We start from the raw sequence: 19,223 nt of genomic DNA on the forward strand, positions 1-19,223 counted from the left end.
AGTGCTTCCTCCCCCTCCCCCAGCCCCCTGGGGGATGCTGGGTTGGGGAGGGGGGCAGGTGCAAGAGCAGAAGACAGCCGAGGGCGAGGGCGGTGATCACACAGGAGCAAGAATGAGGACGGCAGTGTTTCAGGGAGACTGTGACGCGAGCCCTGGACGGCCGGAGGAGCTGCCTGGGCAGGTGCCGGGACCGTGAGGTTGCTCGAAGCCTTCCTCCCACAAGGGGGCAGGGTCCCTGATCGCAGCGTGTTGGCGGAGATCGCTGGAAGTGAGCAAGTGGAGTCAGAGAGAAGCCACGGAGGAGTATGGCCATCTGTAGGCCCGTCGGGAAGAGAGCAGGTGGAGCAGGGAAGAAACAGCAGAGCGGAGGTCTTCGGTGACCACACGGCCAGCGGACGGCAGCCACCGGGAGGGGCGGCAGGTGATACGGCTGAGTCTAGAACAAGAAGGGAAGAGACACGTCTTAGAAGCGACCTTGGCAAGCATGGAGGAGGCTGACCCCAGCCTTAGATTTGAGGGGTTGTGGAGCGTCAGAGAAGAAAGCCTACCCCACCTCCCACCCCTCCACCGCCTCCCGTGGAGGGCAGCAGGGGAAGCAGTGAACCTGGTAAGAGCGAGGAGAACCTTCCCAGAAGAGGTCGAGGCCCGAGGCTCGGGGAGTCTGCTGGCTGCACATGGCGACATCAGTCTAGCCGGGAAAGGTGAGCGGGACAGAGATGAGAACATGCCTTGAGTCAGATTAGAGAAGGCACAGGTCTGGAAGAAGGGTCTGCGGCGCCGCGGGGCTTGGTCCCTTGCAGGTGGCCGAATTAACAGGGAAAGCAAAGCATGATGGGACTAGCCCTCTAGGATCCTCCACCCACACCCCCACACACATAATCGCGCCAAGCCCTGGGTTTGAATGTTGCCGGAGCTTCAGGCAACTGCTGGGGTGACAGCTCCCCCTGGTGGCTCAGGCAAGAAGTTCTACAGAGAGCATCCCCAAACTTGCAGCTGGAGACCCCGAGGCGACCGGTCGCCAAATGCCTGCAGCTGAGGGAGTGGGGCAGCGCTAACAACGAGGCCCAGGTGCACAACCCATTCCTTTCCCATTTGTTACCTGTGGGAAGATTCCAGCCCAATAAATTCCCTGTCCGGAATAAAACCCAAGAATCCCCCAATCTCCGAATGTGTCTCTTCTGCCTGGTGTATTATCTGTACACGAGTGGCTTAAAACCTGTTACCCTTGAGGGGCGCCTGGGTGCCTCAGTCAGTTGGGCGTCTGACTTCGGCTCAGGTCATGATCTCAGGGTTCGTGAGTTCGAGCCCTGCGTCAGGCTCTGTGCTGACAGCTCGGAGCCTGGAGCCTGCTTCGGATTCTGTGTCTCCCTCTCTCTGTGCCCCTCCCCAGCTTGCACACTCTCTTTCTGTCTCTCTCTCTCTCGAAAATAAATAAAACATTTAAAAAATTTTTAAAAATCTGTTACCCTTGAGAAAGAAAATGTATCGCCCTCCGATGGTAGGAGTTTTCGTTTAGGAAAGCTCTTGATTGAATAGACGTGAGTGTGGGGCACCAGCATCGGAATTTCCCTCCAACATTTTCTTACAAATATGTATTTTCAAACTTAATGGAAGATCAGAAGAATTTTACTGACCCTCCGTTCCTCTGTCCATCCAACAAGCCGTCTTATTTTTTGATGCATTTCACAATGGGTTGTGAGGTCAGTACATTTCACCCGTAAATACTTCAGCACAAATGTTATTAACTAGACACCAATATTTGTTTCCAGTCTGTTTCCCACCCCCCACGCTTTGAGGCAAAATATCCATAAAATCACAACCTCAAGGGTACCATTCAACAGACTTTGACAAATACATACACCTCTGTAACCCATATTCCCATCAGGACAGAACAGTAGCATCACCCCAGAAAGGTCCCTCCTGCCTCTTCCCCGTGAACCTACCACTCCTCTATCCCAGGCATGTTCTGATTGCTCCCATCACAGATTAGTGTTTGCCTGTTCTAGAACCTACTATAAATAGAATTATAAGGTACAGACTCCTTGGCACAGTAGCACCGAAATTTCCAAAGTGGCCCAGGTGATTCTAATGGGCCAGCAGGGCTAGGAACATATTCCCTGCATTACAAATGAGAAAACTGAGGCTCAAACTGATTTTTTTTTGGTGTGGGGGGGTGTTAGGTCACAGTTAATTGGCTATAGATGCAGACTAGAATTCAGGTCTCCTTGCTGATAGCCCTCTGTTTACTGTGCAAACAGGGGCCACTAGTGGTTCTCAAACTTCAGCATCCGTCAGAATCCCTGGAGGGCTGGGTAGATTCCATCAGACTGGGGTGGGGCCCAAGAATCTGATTTCTAACAAGTTCCCAGGTAACAATGATGCTGCTGGCCCAGGGACCACACTTAAGAACCACTGTTCTGAAAGCCAGGTGTAAGATATATTATTGGAAGCCAAGGGTGTCATTTCTACAGCTGGCCAAAATGGGTGAGTGTCATGACAACTAAGAGCTGGGGGCAGGGCATGAAATACTGATGGTGGCCGCATTACAGGGGGGTGTCCTCATCCCAAGCTGGCTTTGTTTCTTTTTTTTAATGTTTATTTTTTGAGAGGCCTTGCATGTGAGTGGGAGAGGGGGAGACAGAGGATCCAGAGTGGGCTCTGTCCTGAGACCAGAGAGGCTGATGCGGTGCTTGAACTCACAAACCGTGAGATCATGACCTGAACCGAAGTCAGATGCTTAACCGAGCTGGCTTTCTTAAGATCTTCCCCAAGGTCTGTATTTAGCAGTCACTCTAAGGACTTATTTTTGTGTGTTTCAGCAAAAGTGCCCCCATTTCACATCATTTTCTCTTTAATGGGGAGAAGTCCTCCTCTCTCCTGGTTGAATCATTTTTATGAGTGCCTCAGCTGATGCCAGGGCCCCTCTTCCCTTCAGCTGAGTTTATCTGGTCATTTTTAAGACCCACTACTACTTCCAAAGTCTGAGGGCAGCCTGGGCGAAGCTACCCTCCAGGACAGAACCCCCACACACTTTTAGGAGGTGCTTTTAGGGCAACATGCCATATAATTTTGTTTTAATTTTTTTTTATGTTTATTTTTGAGAGAGAGACAGAGACAGAGCACAAGCAGGCAATGGGCAGAGAGAGAGGGAGACACAGAATCCGAAGCAGGCTCCAGGCTCCGAGCTGTCAGCACAGAGCCCGACGCGGGGCTCGAACCCATGAACTGCGACATCATGACCTGAGCTGAAGTCGAACGCTTAACCGAGCCACCCAGGTGCCCCCACACCATATAATTTTTAATTTTCACACTTATGAATTGATTTTAACGTGCCTAAAGAAAGTAGGGAACCCGTGAATTTACGCCTTTGACATATTAAACTGTTTCCTCTTTGAATAAATTTAAATTTAGAAAAGGAATTGATTTGAAGAAGCAATACAGACAGACTAAAAAGTCAGATGTTTGTAGGTATGTGAAGGCATATGAAGCTGACTGAGGTTTGAGAATCTCTGCTTCAGCAGATGCCAGAAAACAGGGGCTATGGAGTCTCAGAGAACAGTGTGTCCTGTGAGGAAAACTCACATCCTTTTCCTGCAACCTTTAAATTATTGAAAAGAAACATAAAAACAACTCCAGGGTTTTTTTGCATTTGTATTTTGTGACTTATTTTGCATATTGGTCTTAATATCTTATAATAACTTGCTTATTTTCTTTAAAATATGTGAATTTATCTATTTGCTGTAATTTTAAAGTGATTTTTATAACATTCTGGGACGAGCATTCTTTTTCCTTAAGGAACACATTTTCAATGTTATAATGAAAGCTAGCTGAAATATACAATTCTGCATATAGAAAATTACCTTAGAGACAAATTTTCAATATCTTTTACTTCTAAATGAGTTGTATTGTTATTAAAAAGTAACCTTATTCAATTGTGTTTATTTCCTTATTTTACACTCCCCCTCATTCTATATAGATGTGAGACAACCCTAGAAAGAACACATATGATAAAATAAAAATTTTTAAACTAAGACTGGACATTAAAAGTAGGAAGTCAAGGGGTGCCTGGGTGGCTCAGTCAGTTGGGCGCCCAACTTTAGCTCAGGGCATGATCTCATGGTCTGTGGGTTCAAGCCCCGCATCAGCTCTGTGCTGACAGCTCAGAGCCTGGAGCCTGCTTCTGATTCTGTTTCCCTCTCTCTCTGTCCCTCCCCCACTCATGCTCTGTCTCTCTCCATCTCTCAAAAATGAATAAATGTTTAAAAAAAAATGAAAGTAGGAAGTCAATGTGGGGGAAAGTAAAAACACAAATATGCAGGTCCTCCAGACCCAAGTGGTTAATGGACTATAGTTGAGTTTCTAATTTGACTCTGAGCTCCCTGGCAGCTAAAGAGAAAAAAGACACTGCACAATCTTTTCATCATTTTCATTTTTTGGGGAAAAGGAAGCATGTTCATTTCCTCAGGGAAAGCAGAGCTTTTCCCAGGATTTAGCAAAAGATGAAATTCATCAGTAACATCCATTGCCACACAGTACAATTCTTTTATTTTGATGAGAACTTTTTTTTAAGTTTTATTTATTTTATTTATTCCTTAAAAACAGGAATCTCGACACCTAGCATGGGGCTCAAACTCACAACCCCGAGATCAAGAGTCACACCCTCCTCTGTCTGAGCCAGCTGGGCACCCAAGATGAAATTGATTAGGATGGAGGGAGCATTGCATGATATAATGGATCACACCCTTGACATTCCTAGAGCAAAGAGAACAAAACTCCTCTGACACCATCAAAGGTAAGCTAGCCACATTGTTTTCCATAATTCTCATCTAAAGTCCTTAGAATCAGCCCTGTGTGTATATAACGCTACACTTAAAAGTCTCTCTTGGGGACATCTGTGTGGCTCAGTCGGTTAAGTGCCTGACTTCGGCTCAGGTCATGATCTCACGGTTCATGGGTTCAAGCCTGCTTCAGATTCTGTATCTCCCTCTCTCTCTGCCTCTCTCTGTCTCTCAAAGATAAATAAACATTTAAAAAAATTTAAGTCTCTCTTTATAACCAACCAAAGTGTTTTGAGACATTAAACTGTTGATACATCAACTATTCTCAAATTTATACTCTCCTAGCTCCTGGCTTATATATTCAGTGCCTCCCATACATCTTCGCTTGGGGTCTAATGGACATTTTATCATTTTTGTTAATGTTTGTTTCTTTTAAGAGAGACAGAGAGGGGGTGGGGGAGGGGGAGAGAGAGAGAGAGAGAGAGAGAGAGAGAGAGAGAGAGAGAGAATCCCAAGCAGGCTCCACACATAGCACAGAGACTGACACGGGGCTTGGTCTCATGACTGTGAGATCATGACCTGAGCTGAAATCGAGAGTCGTATTCTTAACCATCTGAGTCACCCAGGAGCCCCTAATGGACATTTTAAATTTAACATGACCAAAACTCCAACTCTTCCCCCCAAAACTGGCTGCATCTACAACCTCCCACCCTTCATTGATGGCAATTCCATCCTCCTATCTGAGGATGCCAAAAGCCTTGAATCCCTCCCATCCCTCATCTGATCCGTCAGGAAATCTCATGGTTCCACCTTCAAAGTACATCCAGAATCTGACCATCTTCTCACCACCTCTGCTGTCACCGCCACACATGAGCCACCAATAATACTCACCTGCGGTACCCAGTTGCCTCTTTTTAAAGTGTCTTTGTTTATTTTGAGAGAAAGAGCACATGGGGAAGAGGGGCAGACAGAGGGGGAGAGAGAATCCCAAGCAGGCTCCATGCTGTCAGTGCAGAACCTGAAGCGGGGCTCAAACTCCCGAACCGTGAGATCATGACCTGAACCGAAATCGAGTCAAGCGCTTAACTGACGGGGCCACCCTGGCGCCCCTAGAAAAGAGGTTCTTAATCTATTTCTGTGCTGTTCTAGAAGACTATGAAATTACTTTCAAACTTTTTCCAAGGAGGGTCCCTATAGCTTGCACCAGGTTGTCAAAAGATACCTCTAAAACAGATCAAGAACAACTGATTCAGGAAGAAGGGAAGTTTGGGCAGGTCAGGTTGAAGGCCAGAACCCACAGCTGGTATTAATTAGGGACTAAAGGCTAGCAGGTGAGTCACTTCACCTCACTTCCTCAGGATCCTCACCTATACATTGGGCTTGCAGTGGGGATCAACCTGGCAGGTGCTCTCTACACTGACAAGCACTCACTTAGAAGAGCTGACCTGGCCAAGGAAGGGTGTGCCGTTCTCACCTGCACAGCCAGCGCGCCATCTAGTGGGCACAGCGGGCAGTTCAGACAGCTGGCACACCTCTGGCCCTCCTGGGTCCCAGGCAGCAGCTGGCTGGGAAGGTTTAAGGGGCTCCAAGTCTGTGCAAACTGTAGAGCAAGACAGGCCTTTTGCCTTCCCTGCAGAGCAGAGGGGAACTATAGGGGTAGGCTTCCTGGGACAATCTTTCTGTCCACCCGTATCTCTCTGGTTCACAGGGACAGGACTGGGCAAGAGAAGTGAGGGAGGAAATTGACTCAGCACAAAACTTAAGGGAATGCCAAACGATTCAGTAATCAAGTTATCTTCCTGCAATGTTTTAGAAAATCTAATGCAAAAAGGATCTATGATGAACAAAATAGCAAATGCTCAAATATAGACAGGATCGGTTTTCCTGATCTTTCTATCCATCTCAGGCTTCGGTAGTGCTCCCAGGGCATGTTACGGATCATGTGCCTCATCAGCCTGGTCTTAGGAGAGCCCCGGAGGGTCAAAGGGCCCCTGTCTGCTGCACCAGCCAGGTGACCAGGCTGAACCAGAGCCTGGGTCCGGCAGCATACCATAACCAACAAATGCATGACCCTTGGGCACCTGGATGGCTCAGTTGGTTAAGAGTCTGACTTCGACTCAGATCATGATCTCACAGTTCGTGCGTTCGAGCCCCACGTCAGACTCTGTGCTGACAGCTCAGAGCCTGGAGCCTGCTTCAGATTCTGTGTCTCCTTCTCTCCCTGCCCTTCCCTTGCTTATACTCTCTCTCTCTCCCTCAAAATAAATAAACATTAAAAAAAATTTTTTTAATTAAAAAAAAATTGTACGACCCTGGAGAAAATGGCAAATTTCAGCCCCAAAGGGGACTCTTCATTTAGATGGGGAAGGAGACTGATTCAAATTCTTTCTTCATGGGGTGCCTGGGAGGCTCAGTTGGTTAAGCGTCTGACTCTTGAATTCAGCTCAGGTCATGATCCCAGGGTTGTGGGATCGAGCCACACATCATCGAGCCCCACCATATTGGGCTCCACGTGGAGCCTGCTTAAGATCCTCTGTCTCCCTCTCTCTCTGCCTCTTCCTCTCCCCTGCCCCCCCTCTCTCTATAAAAAAAAAAAGAGAGAGAGACAAAAGATCTCTCTTGAGTGATGGAGGGAGACACAGAACTAGGGGCTGACCCTGCCTTCAAGGGGCCCACCATCTTTTAGCTGAGACCATGCATGGACTGGAGAGCAGAATATGAGAAGATTATCCGGTTAGACTTTGAAATAACAACAGAGTAACACTTTACTGTAGCAAAGTGACAGGATGACCCCTGAGGACTTTCCCTGCCCCGAGATTCTCGGTGTCTCCACAGATAAGTCATTGCACAGAGTTAACACTCATGGACTCGGTGTCCTTCACCCACTCCGCAGAGGCCCAGCCAGGGTGGTGGCATTTCTCTCCAAGGCAAACAGAGCCGCCTCCTTATCTGTCTGTGTTTACTGATGATGTCACATCCGTCCGGGTGTCCTGATCCATGTGACTCAAGGGTGAGCTGCTGGTTAAGGTGAGTCATACCTTGACCCACCCAACCAGGCAAGAATCTGGCTCCAGGAGGGACCCAGTCACTGGAGGACTAAGCTGGATGAAACCCTGCAGATGAATCAGAGCGTCTGACACAAGGAATGTCAGCGAAGGGGCGTCTCAGTTCCCTGTGGCAGCTTCTGTCGATGCCACGTGTGTAAAGCTCCCAGTATCTCATTGCAAAGTCAGGCCCGGAACAATGCTTTCAAAAGGCAGAGAGGGGAGAGGGGCATGGCATGGAAAGCTGGGCCAAACCAGGTTGGAAAGAATCAGGTCACTGAGACCTGAGATTTGAGCGTGGGCCCAAATGCCAGCAGCCTGCCCCACTTCTTCCAAAGTCGTTTTCTCCAAATGGTGGCTTGGGAGCCACGGGGGGCCCCAGGTCAGACTCTTAATGAACCGAACCACCCAGGTGCCCGAGGGTCAGGCAACTGTTGGTTATGGTATGCCGCTGGACCCCAGGCTCTGGCTCAGCCTGGTTATCTGGTCGCCTTCTCTACCATCGATACTGCTAAAGATCAGTGATTTGGTTGGCTGGGTGGGCCAGCGAAACAGGTGACAAATCAGAAAGTGTTCACTCTTCAAAAAGTAATAGTAATAATAAAACTTGAAATACGCCTGCGAGGTAGTTCACAGCCCTCGAGGCGTGTGGAAATTCCGTGTGACTTTGCAACCAGGCTCTGGAGCCTGAGGTGGGGGGTGAAAGAGTGGGCCGGCCCATCCCAGGGTGAGCCGCATTCTGTTGACAGTGAAAGGGAATGATCTGGAGATCAAAGGCAGCTGTGAAGGGGGCCGGGTGGGCAAGCCGCAGCCTCAGAATAGGGACGCATGTCCTTCCCTCTGCCTCCACTAAGGCAGCTCCAGCCGGGCCTCCTCCTGGCCAGCAGCCCTAGCACCGGCGACTTCCTGGTCTACGCAACTGATTCTCCCTCCTGTGTATTCGGTGGGGAGCCTGGCGAGGTCGCTGCATCTCTGGAGAAGCGCCGTAAGGGAAAGCATGGCCCTCACCGCCCTCAGGGTCCCCTGGAATACTGTCTGCCCCCATTCCTATTGATTAGGACACACAGGTCCAGGAACGTGACGTGACTTACTCCAAGCCACACAGGATCCGTTATCACTGAGACTAGAAACTAACCTTCCCGCCATGTTGGGCACACTGTTGTCACCCCCCTATCACATTCCAATAGCGGCGGGAGACCCTGGCCTCCAAGTCGCAACGGGGACAGGCCCCAGGAGCCCAGGCCTACCCTGAGGTCAGGCTTACTACAGCCTTACGCTACAAGGCCTGAATTCTGCTCCTCTTTCCCAGCTGCCATTTCTACCCGGGGGAAGGAGCATGGCGTCTGCCTTCAAGAGTCTACTCAATAGCCCAACAGCCAGATCAAGCAGAATGGGAGGAAATGCAGACCCCCAGATATCTTGTCTGCTTAATATCAAAGAACCAAATGTTTTACAACCCAAGGATCTTTGAATGATACTTTGCGCCAAAGTCCCATCTCCTTCTGTGTTTGGAAGAAAGCCACCGATACAGAGGGAATCTTCCAAGAGTTATGAACTCAATTATAGGCCAAGAGATGGATCACCTTTTTAGCTAGTAATAACACGCGAATACTTTTCTTTTTGTGGCCTCCGGGGATATTGTCATTGTCATTGCTTTGTGGGAGCAATGACTGCCTTAAAAGCAAAGTGGATGATTTATCTTTAGAAGGCTTTTATTTGCCAACTTTGAAAAATGATTCAGAAATGTATTTCTTGGAAAGTGGGCGTAAAATCACGTTCTTTGATTAAAGTAAAAGTACTTTTAAAAAGTGGCTTAAGGATGTAAATTCACAGACAATTTTCTAGGATTTTCCAGGAGAGTCCCAATTTTAATATTTCCTGCTTTGGTCTCCATAATCATATTCTTATTTGGCAGTCCCCAGATCTTTTGGCTTTATTTCTAAATATGGTCATCCTCCAAATGAAGACATTTAAATGTATCAAAAGTTTCAAGAAGCGCTTTCTCATCTTTTGGATTTTTCGTGTGACGATTCGTTATGTTTGCATATGTTGACTTCAACGCAATCACAAATTTTCCCAACTTTTATTTTATTTTTTAAAATGTTTTTAGCATTTATTTATTTTTGAGAGAGAAGGAAAGACAGAGTGTCAGCAGGGGCAGGGGAGGGGCAGAGAGAGAAGGAGACGCAGAATCTGAAGCCGCCGGCTCCAGGCTCCACGCTGCCAGCACAGAGTCCGACGCGGGGCTCAAACTCATGAACCGCGAGATCATGACCCGAGCCCAAGTCGGATGCTTAACCGACCGAGCCACTCACATACCCCTAATTTTCCCAAATTTTAATTACAATATGTCACTTAGGGATGCTTTCAGCTGTAAAGAACAGAAAACTCAGGGCTCACATGCTGTCAGGGACCCATTCTCTCTCTTTCCACACAGCAAGCTCAATTTGTTGACACCCAGTCTCATTTGTTGCTTGGAGCTCACAAGATGGCTTGCATGGACATCACATCTGCTTTCTAGGAAGTTATTAAGGGGTCAAGCAAACAATTGCCCAAGCCCCAACTATTTTGCCTTTTACCTTCTCAGTAGACCTTTGTTCATTTCCTTTGTCTCTTTGGCCAGAACGTTGTCTATTTTGTCACTCCCAATTGCAAGAGAGACCAGAAATTCAAGCTTCTTGCTCTCTACACCCTATAACAGAAAAAGGGGATGGAGTATCTGATGTCATACGCCTGCTTGTTGTTTTATGAAGGCTACAGTAACTGCAGCCTTTAAATATCTCTAAATACAACAGATAATGCATGGGATGTATGATTTTAATTGGGTGAGTGCATCCTTTGAGAGCATTAAAATAGTGAAGCTCTTTCCACCATGGCTTTGTGACTGCTACTTCTGGGCCCAGAGTACTGCCTGACATCATAGCCAAACGCATGCTTAAAGTTTTATAGCGATCGGATACTAATGGGACATTACAAACTGGCTTAAGTGGCAAAATCTGCCTTTTGGACTCAGCAAAGTTCCCATTGATTGTTAAGCCTTCTTTTGCTTCTTGGTCAATGTCAATGTTAGGGACATTTTTAAAGAAACACGTAATGACTAGTCAAGGTTTTTGCTTAATTATTTATAATTGCACGCATTTGCCTAATGGAAATTTTCATTTTATGCTGAATTTCAAGATCCTCGGGGCTAATACTTCCCCTTTTAGCAAAACGGTTGCATTCCTTCATCATTTATTGCTCTCTTGGATCCATGAAAATTCAGAGTCAGAGTGGTGGGACACTGATAGACCAAGAGAAAGGTTACAGACGGTCTGAGCTGTTCTGAAAACAAATGCACTAGAAATGCCCAGGGCCCGGGGTTGAAGGGGCCCGTGTGGTGAGGTGGCAGCTGGAAGGCACGTGGACACAAACATGGGTGTGTAATCAGATGGAGATGCAGACAAAAAGTTCATCCGAGACAAGCCTTTGCTCTCCCTGAAAGAAAGCGTCCAAAGACAAACTGTCCTGGCTGGAAAGATATTCCCTTCTGTTCCACCCCCTCAGCACCCCCTGCTGTTCATTTTGGGGAATTGCTTGACAATCCTGTTTGCCTTCTGGCTTCGTTACTATGGCCGCAGCAACAGGGGAAAGGACGTGAGAATTGTCTATCTGGCTCAATAGATCCCTGTCAAAGCACTTCAGAGTATCTTTTCCCAAGTCTTTCCTCCAAGAAAAAGCCCCACCTAAAGGTAAAGTTGTTCCAGACCTTACTGCGCTTGTCTATCGAGATAAAATGTTGGGCACGCTGTGCAAGAATTTAAGTCTTACCGAGAGGAAATTTGCAGACATGGTCGATGTTTGGCATTTGCTAAATACAGAAAACCAGGCTGCATGGGAAGAGAAGGTCTGGAACTTTCTCTGCTGATATTTTTTCCTTGGAAAAATAAAAGACAAGGCGAATGAAGAGAGGCCAGGCCGATCCACTTGCACAAAGGCAACCATTTCCCCGCGAAGCCAAGGCACTGAGGGGTTTTTGGGACAACAGACGAGTGTCTCTTCCTTTCTGCCCTGGGAAAAGTAAAGAATGTTCGGGTTATCTTGGCTTCGGGCAAATAGCCTCTCCTCACAGAGGCCAATCTGCACCTGGAGAATAAGACTTCAGAATAAGTGCTGTGGACAGGACTTTAAAAAAAAGAAAAAAAAAATCAGAGAATTTTAGAACTGAGAGTAATTTGAGGACCAACCACCCTAATCGGGACGTGAAAAAACAGACCAAGAAGTGGAAAATGCCTTGCCCGGTCCTACATACTGATAAAGGGAATGTGATCCTTGGCCTCCTAGCCCAGTGCTTATCACCCCAGAAGCAGCCTCAAAGGGAGACTACAAAGGCCCTTTCAGGCTTCTGGCAGACTGTACAACCCAGAATTCCTCCAGTTACAAATACTTGAAATGACATATAAAAGGTAACAAAAATATTTTAACATGCAGCCGAGTTTTGGGGGGCGGGGGGTGGGGGCAGGGAGAAGGCAACAACAGATGCCAAAAACACAAAGGGAAGAAAACCAAGCACCCAGGACAGATGATATAGCAGCCCTTATGGGTGTGGAGGGGAGTGTTAGAGCTGAAAACTGGCCCAAATGGTCAGATGTTTCCAATATTATAGAAGTTCCACCTGTATAGGGACTTGGGACCCGTACAAGATGGCGAGTAGACAGTAAGACCCATTCACACAGATGGGATCCTCAGAAGACTGCATGCCAGTAAGAGAGGTGCTAGGAGGTACTTTCCGGCCCAGGGAGAGGACAGAGGAATTTGGCTTCACTGGGGGGTTTAGTAGAAGAAAATACTATCCTAAGAGAAATTAACCCACCAAACCTATGACACGGGGCAGGGGCAGAGTCTGAATTTTATACCCTCCCTTGGTAATCTTCTTGGAGGGCCTGGCAGGAACAAATGCAAAGCTTTCCTGGAGGAACACTTTATAACCCAGGCCACATGGGGTTTTTCCAGACAAAGTGGATCACCACGCAAGATGACCTCATAATAATTACCAGATCCACCAACGTGGGCCACGTTCGCACCAACACCGTGAAGAAGGTGGCCCGGGTCATTACTGAGAAGTACTACACATGCCTAGGCAACGACTCCCATGCCAATAAGTGCATGTGCAAGGAGACCACCACTATTGCCAGCAAGAACCTCTACAGTGAGATAGCACTTGATGTCACTCAACGGATGAAGCAGATTCAGAGAGGCCCGGTAAGCAGGATCTCCATTAAGTTGCAGAAGGAAGAGAGAGAAAGGAGAGATCATTATGTTCCTGAGGTCTCAGTCCTGGATCAGGAGATCAATGAAGTAGATCCTGACACTGAGGAAATGTTGAAGCTCTTGGACTTTGGCAGTCTGTCCAGCCTGCAGGTCACACAGCCTACAGTTGGCATGAACTCCAGGACACCACGTGACTCCTTCTGCTGTGCTGCGATATCATCAATAAACCTTGGACGAAAACAACAACAACAAATTCCCAAAACGGATAAAGAAAGTTGTGATTCGCCATGATAGAGCATGCACAGCAAACACAACCATGGCTTAATGAAACAATAAATAACCAAACCAGACAAAGTAAAACAAACAAACAGAAATGACACAGAACTATCTGGGAGAAACTATAAAATAATATTGCAAGTGATTACAGAGAAGAAGGAATAGAAACCATAAGGAAATAACATCTGAAAAAGAAACAGAAAGACCCTATAAAAAGAGATTCGATTCATGGTTTTAGAACTGCCCACAAAGCAAAGTTCAGATCTAGGTGGCTTCCCTGGTGAATGCTACCAAACATTCAAGGAAAAATAAGTACCAATTCTTCATAAACCCTTCCAAAGAACAGAAGATGAGGGAACATTTCCCAATTCCTTCTGTAGGATCAGTATTGCCCTAATATCAAAATCAGTCAAAGACATCACAAGAAAACAACACATCAATGTCCCTTATGATACAAATGTAAGAATCATCAATAAAATACTAGCAAACTGAATCCAGCAATAATAAAAAGGATTATACACCATGACTAAGGGGAATGTATCCCAGGAATGCAAGGGTGATACAAAATACAAAAGTTCAATCATTGTAATACACCGAATTGACAGAACAAAGGACCAAAAAACCCATGATCATCTCACAAGACACAGAAAAAGCATTGGGAAAAAAATTAACACTTTCATTATAATACACTTGACAAACTAGGAATAGAAGGGAATTTCCTCAATCTGATAACAAGGTTACCAGATAAATACATAAAAATCAATTATATTTCTGTACATTCTCAACGAGCAATCTGAAAATGAAAATAAGAAAACCGTTCAATTTACATTAGCATCAAAAATACTTAGGAATAAATTTAACAAAAGAAGTGTAAAACTTGTACTTTGTAAACCACAAATCACTGTTTGAAGAAATAAAAGACCTAGATAAATGGGCGGACATTCTATATTCATGGATCAGAAGACTTAACATTGTTAAGGTAGTAATACTTCCCAAATTGATCTACAGATCCAATAACACCATATCAAAATCCCAGATCCTTTTCCTGCATAAATTAACAGGCAAATACTAAAATTGATATGAAATACAAGGCACTCAGAGTAGCCAAAAACAATCTGAAGAAGACAAAGTTGGAGGACTCACAGTTTCCAACTTCAAGACTTAATGCAGAGCTACAGGAATCAAGACAGTATAGCACTGTTGTGGTAGGATAGGCATATAGATCAACTGAATAGAATGGAAAGTCCAGAGATAAACCCTTACATTTATGGCCAATTAATTTTTGACAAGGGCACCAAGACAACTCAATGAGGTAAAGAATGATCTTTTGAACAAATGATGCTGGGACAACTGGATATCCACAAGCTAAAGGATGAGGTTCAGCCCCTTTCTTACATTATATCCAAAAGTTAACTTGAAATGTAGATCTAAGTGTAAAACTATAGAACTCTTAGATGAACACATAGGATGACCTTGGGTTAGGCAATGGTTTCTTATATGACACCAAAATCACAAGCAACAACAGAAAAAAATTTAGATAAATTGGATTTAAAATTAAATTTGTCAGGGGTGCCTGGGTGGCTCAGTTGGTTAAGCATCTGGACATGGTCCAGATTTGGTTCAGGACATGGTCTCACAGTTTGTGGAATTGAGCCCCACGCTGGGTTCTGCACTGTAAGCGCAGGATTCTCTCTTTCCTCTCTCTCTGCCCCTGCCACCCCGCTCATGTGCACACATGCACCTCTCTCTCTCTCAAAATAAATAAACGTTAAAAAAATTTGTATGTGTGTGCTTCAAAGCACACCATCACGGAGGTGAAAGGACAACCTACAGAATGGGAGAAAATATTTGTAAGTCATACATCTGAGAAGAGATATGTAAGAGACTCACATCCAGAATACATGAAGAACACTGGCAACTCAATAATCAGAAGATAAAATAACACAATTTAAAAATGGGTCAAAGATCTGAATAGACAGTCTCCAAAGATGATATGCAATAAGTGCATGAAAAGATACTCAACATCATTAGCCATTAGAGAATGCAAATCAAAACCACAAGATACCAATTTACACCCAGGAGGAGAGCCTAAAAAAAATGGACAACAAATGTTGACAAAGATGTAGGGAAATTGGAACCCTCATACATTGCTGGTGGAAATGTAAAATGATGCAGCCACTTTGAAAAACCATTTGGCAGTTCTCAAAACTGTTCAGCATGGAAGCACCCTGCAAACGCACTCTCAGATGTGTACCTAAGAAACATAGAAACTTACGTACAAATGTTCACAGCAGTATTCGTCACAAAAACCAAAAAGTAGAAATAATCCAGATGTCCATTGATGGATGAATGGATAAGCAAAAGTGGTATATGATGAAATATTGGAATATTATCCAGCAACTAAAAGGAACTCAGTCCTGATACATACTACAACATGGATGAACCTTGAAAGCACTATACTAAATGAAAGAAACCAATCACAAAAGACCACACATTCTATGATCCCATTTGTATGAAATGTTCAGAGTAGACAAATCTACAGAGACAGAAAGTGGATCTAGTGGTTGTATAGGACTAGGAGACAGGGTTGAAGGAAGATGAAGACTAACAGCTAATCATTACAGGATTGCTTTTGGGGTGATGAAAATGTTCTAAAATTGAATGCTCAACTTCACGAATAACCTAAAGACCATTAAATTGTACACTTTAAATAGATACATTGTATGGTATGTGAATTATAGCCCAATAAAGCTGTTTTTTTTTAACAGAAAGTGATAGTTGAAAGAGAACCAAGTAGAATTATAGAAATAAAAAAATATTGAAATTTAAAACTCAATGGGTAGATTAATTACACAGGAATTTGACATAGCCAAAGAAAGAATGAGTGATGCAGAGGATGATTCTGGAAAAATTATCCAGAATGCAACACAGTAAGATAAAGATGTGCAAAATATCAAAGTTAGTAATTCAGGAACAGTAGAGAAGATGGATTAAGATTTGAGCTTTCTTAAATTTGAACAAAGTTGAAAAAATTGAGCAAAGTTGAAAAGCAGAAGTGGTTCAAATGCCATTGAAGTGACAAAATTGGCTTTCACATGTATTTTATGGAATCATTGAAAGCTTCATGGTCATATAGCATTTAAAATATATTAATGTATTTTGCATTTAACTCTTATTCTTAGAAGGACTTACATGAAAGGTTAATAAGCCACTATACTTTAGAGCTATTATTTAGTGTGTTTTTTTTAACGTTTATTTATTTTTGAGAGACAGAGTGTGAGCAGGGGAGGGGCAGAGAGAGAAGGAGACACAGAATCCGAAGCAGGCACCAGGCTCTGAGCTGTCAGCACAGAGCCTGACACAGGCCTCAAACACACAAACTGAGAAATTATGACCTGAACCAAAGTCGGAGGCTTAACCAACGGAGCCACCCAGGTGTCCCTAGTGTTTTCATAAATAGAATGAGTATTTAACTTTTCTTGAGTGCTAATGTTCTCAGATTGTCCATACAACAGTGTGTCTGCCATGCACTGCACATCGTAAAAAGTTCAGGAATTTTTCTCAAAATTTGTTTATGCCAATGCTTTGTTACCGTTTGGTATTTGGTGAATTGAATCTAATATCTGTATATTCTCACCAAGGACTTCAGACTTCAGGTGTTTTGCAGTCTATTTTATCGTTTTTTGAAAGCTGGAAAAGCAAACCCCTGACATAGTTGCTTTTTGTGAAATAAAGAGCCTTTTGACTACCTCATAAATGTATCTTCTTAGAACAGTTCTTGAGCACCTACTGTGTGCCAGGCACTGAGCCACCTGCAGAGAACCAGACAGGAGTCAGCCCTGCCCTCGTGATATTTGCATTCTAATGGGAGAATGGAGTGGAAAGAGACAATCAATAGAGAAATGGACAAGGAAAAGTTTAGCTAGTGTATTAGTTTCCAACAAATTACTACACATTTAGTGGCTCAAAACAACATGCGTTTATTCTTTTACAGTTCTGGGGCAGAAGTGCGAGATGAGTTTCACAGGGCTGAGATCAAGGTGTCTGCAGAGGTAGTTTCTTTTGGAGGCTCCGATGGGAGGGTCTGTATACTTGCTTTGCCAGCTCCTAGTGACCTCCTTGTTATTCCTTGGCTTGTGGCCCCTTCCTTGGTCTTCAAAATGCATCATGACAGGCTCTGCCTCTGTATCACCTCTCCTCCTCCCCTGACTTCTCCCATGTCCCTCTTATATGGACCTTTGTGACTACATCCAGTCCATCCAGATAATCCCAGATTATCCCCTCCTCTCAAAATCTTTGATCTCATTTGCAGAGTCTCTTTGCCATGTGAGTTAACATTCACAGTTTCCAAAGCTTGGACTTGGACAGCCTTGGGGAGTCATTCTCCAACCTACCATAGCAAACGACAAGCACTGTTAGAAAAGAACATGCCAAGGGGTGCCTGGGTGGCTCAGTCAGTTGAGCATCCGACTTGGGCTCAGGTCATGATCTCGTGGTTTGTGAGTTCAAGCCCCACATTGCGCTCTGTGCTGACAGCTTGGAGCCTGGACCCTGCTTCGGATTCTGTGTCTCCCTCTCCCTCTGCCCCTCCCCTGCTCATGCTCTGTCTCTCTCTCTCTCTGTCAAAAATAAACAAACATTTAAAAAAAATTTTTTTTAAAGAAAAGAACATGCCATGATAGAGAGGGTCTAAAATAACGTCTGCAGGTGGAGGGGTTAAGGAAGGCCTCTCTGAGGCTGCATCTAGGGTAAAATCCAAATTATGGGAAAATGCTGTGTGAGTGGGGGAAGCACATTCTGGGCTGAAGGAACAGCTTGTGAGAAACTCCATAACAGAAGTGAACTTGGTGCCCTGGAGAAGGCAATGCACCTTGGACGGGGAGAAAGTTACAGAACAGCCAACGAGTCTCCAACTCACATTGCCTTTTCAGAATGGGAATACTTAAAGCCCCATCCTCCCTCTTGGCATTTCATATGGGAATTTGCCCCAAACTACTATCATATCGACAGAGACCTCTTGTGTCGCAAAGCAGAGTGGAATTCTCGTGTGCATCCTGAAGCATCCGGCAAGGCTGAGAGCCCCTTGTCAGCAAGTTCCGAAGAAGGTAAAACCTCAAAACAAGAGCCTGTTAGGAGTGTGGCTTTCAAAGTCTTTGTGATGTTGGCATCTGCGATTGCCTCTTACAAACTTTGTTAACATAAACAGGATTTTTACTTGTTTAAACTCAAGCAAAAGTTAAAAGAGGAAACCTTGGGTGCCTGCCCATTGGGACCTGTTCAGGGCCCACCCTTCTTCAGGCCACTCGTGTTCTGGGTTGGGGGAGGGCCGCTGCAGGGCTTTCCCAGCAGATGGAAAACTGTTGGGCCAAATGGCTTCTCCTCACCTTCTCCTGAGTCATTCCTTTCTATGGGTTTCACTTTCCTTGCCCAGAGCGTCAGGAAGTCTTAGTACAACTTCAAGTTCAGTTTCAAGTTTGCATGAAACCAACAAACGCACTTGAAGAGCCTAATACAACTCGCTTTTTGAGAGGTCTCCCACCTTTTCACACCGACAGCACCTTTGACTGTACCTCGACTACACCTTCCATTAGGGTCCTCCTTGAATTCTACTTCTCGCGTATGCATTAAGGGCTTCGGTCAAGGGCAGTTCATTTTGCATTCCTGCACCCACCCCTCCCAGCAGAGCGCCTGGCATGGAGCAGATAATCAATACTCATACTCTTGTTCAACAAACAACTACCAGGCATCTATATGCCAGCTACTAAGCTGAGAGCTGAATGGCACTATTCTTAATGTCTGTACAGACCAAGAAGACTTCTAAAGGAGCAGGATGGTCCCAACCAGGAAATTATTTCCATAAAGGAGAGTTAAATATAAC

The 19,223-nt window shown here is 45.1% G+C and overlaps 1 protein-coding gene across 1 annotated transcript; it reads left to right on the forward strand.

The window, feature by feature from the left end:
- The first annotated feature begins 12,617 nt into the window (after window positions 1–12,617).
- On the forward strand, window positions 12,618–14,055 carry LOC109251209 (40S ribosomal protein S17-like). The gene has a single exon (XM_053894227.1). The coding sequence runs from the start codon at window positions 12,755–12,757 to the stop codon at window positions 13,358–13,360; it is 606 nt and encodes a 201-aa protein (XP_053750202.1). The 5' UTR covers window positions 12,618–12,754; the 3' UTR covers window positions 13,361–14,055.
- Window positions 14,056–19,223: the final 5,168 nt, after the last annotated feature.

This window comes from Panthera pardus, unplaced genomic scaffold (genome assembly GCF_024362965.1).
Source record: "Panthera pardus isolate Hobbes unplaced genomic scaffold, ASM2436296v1 HiC_scaffold_4, whole genome shotgun sequence".
Taxonomy (NCBI): domain Eukaryota; kingdom Metazoa; phylum Chordata; class Mammalia; order Carnivora; family Felidae; genus Panthera; species Panthera pardus.

Excerpts from the sequence above, each read along its gene's own strand:
- LOC109251209 (XM_053894227.1), top strand. The coding sequence starts at position 12,755 with ATGCAAAGCTTTCCTGGAGGAACACTTTATAACCCAGGCCACATGGGG.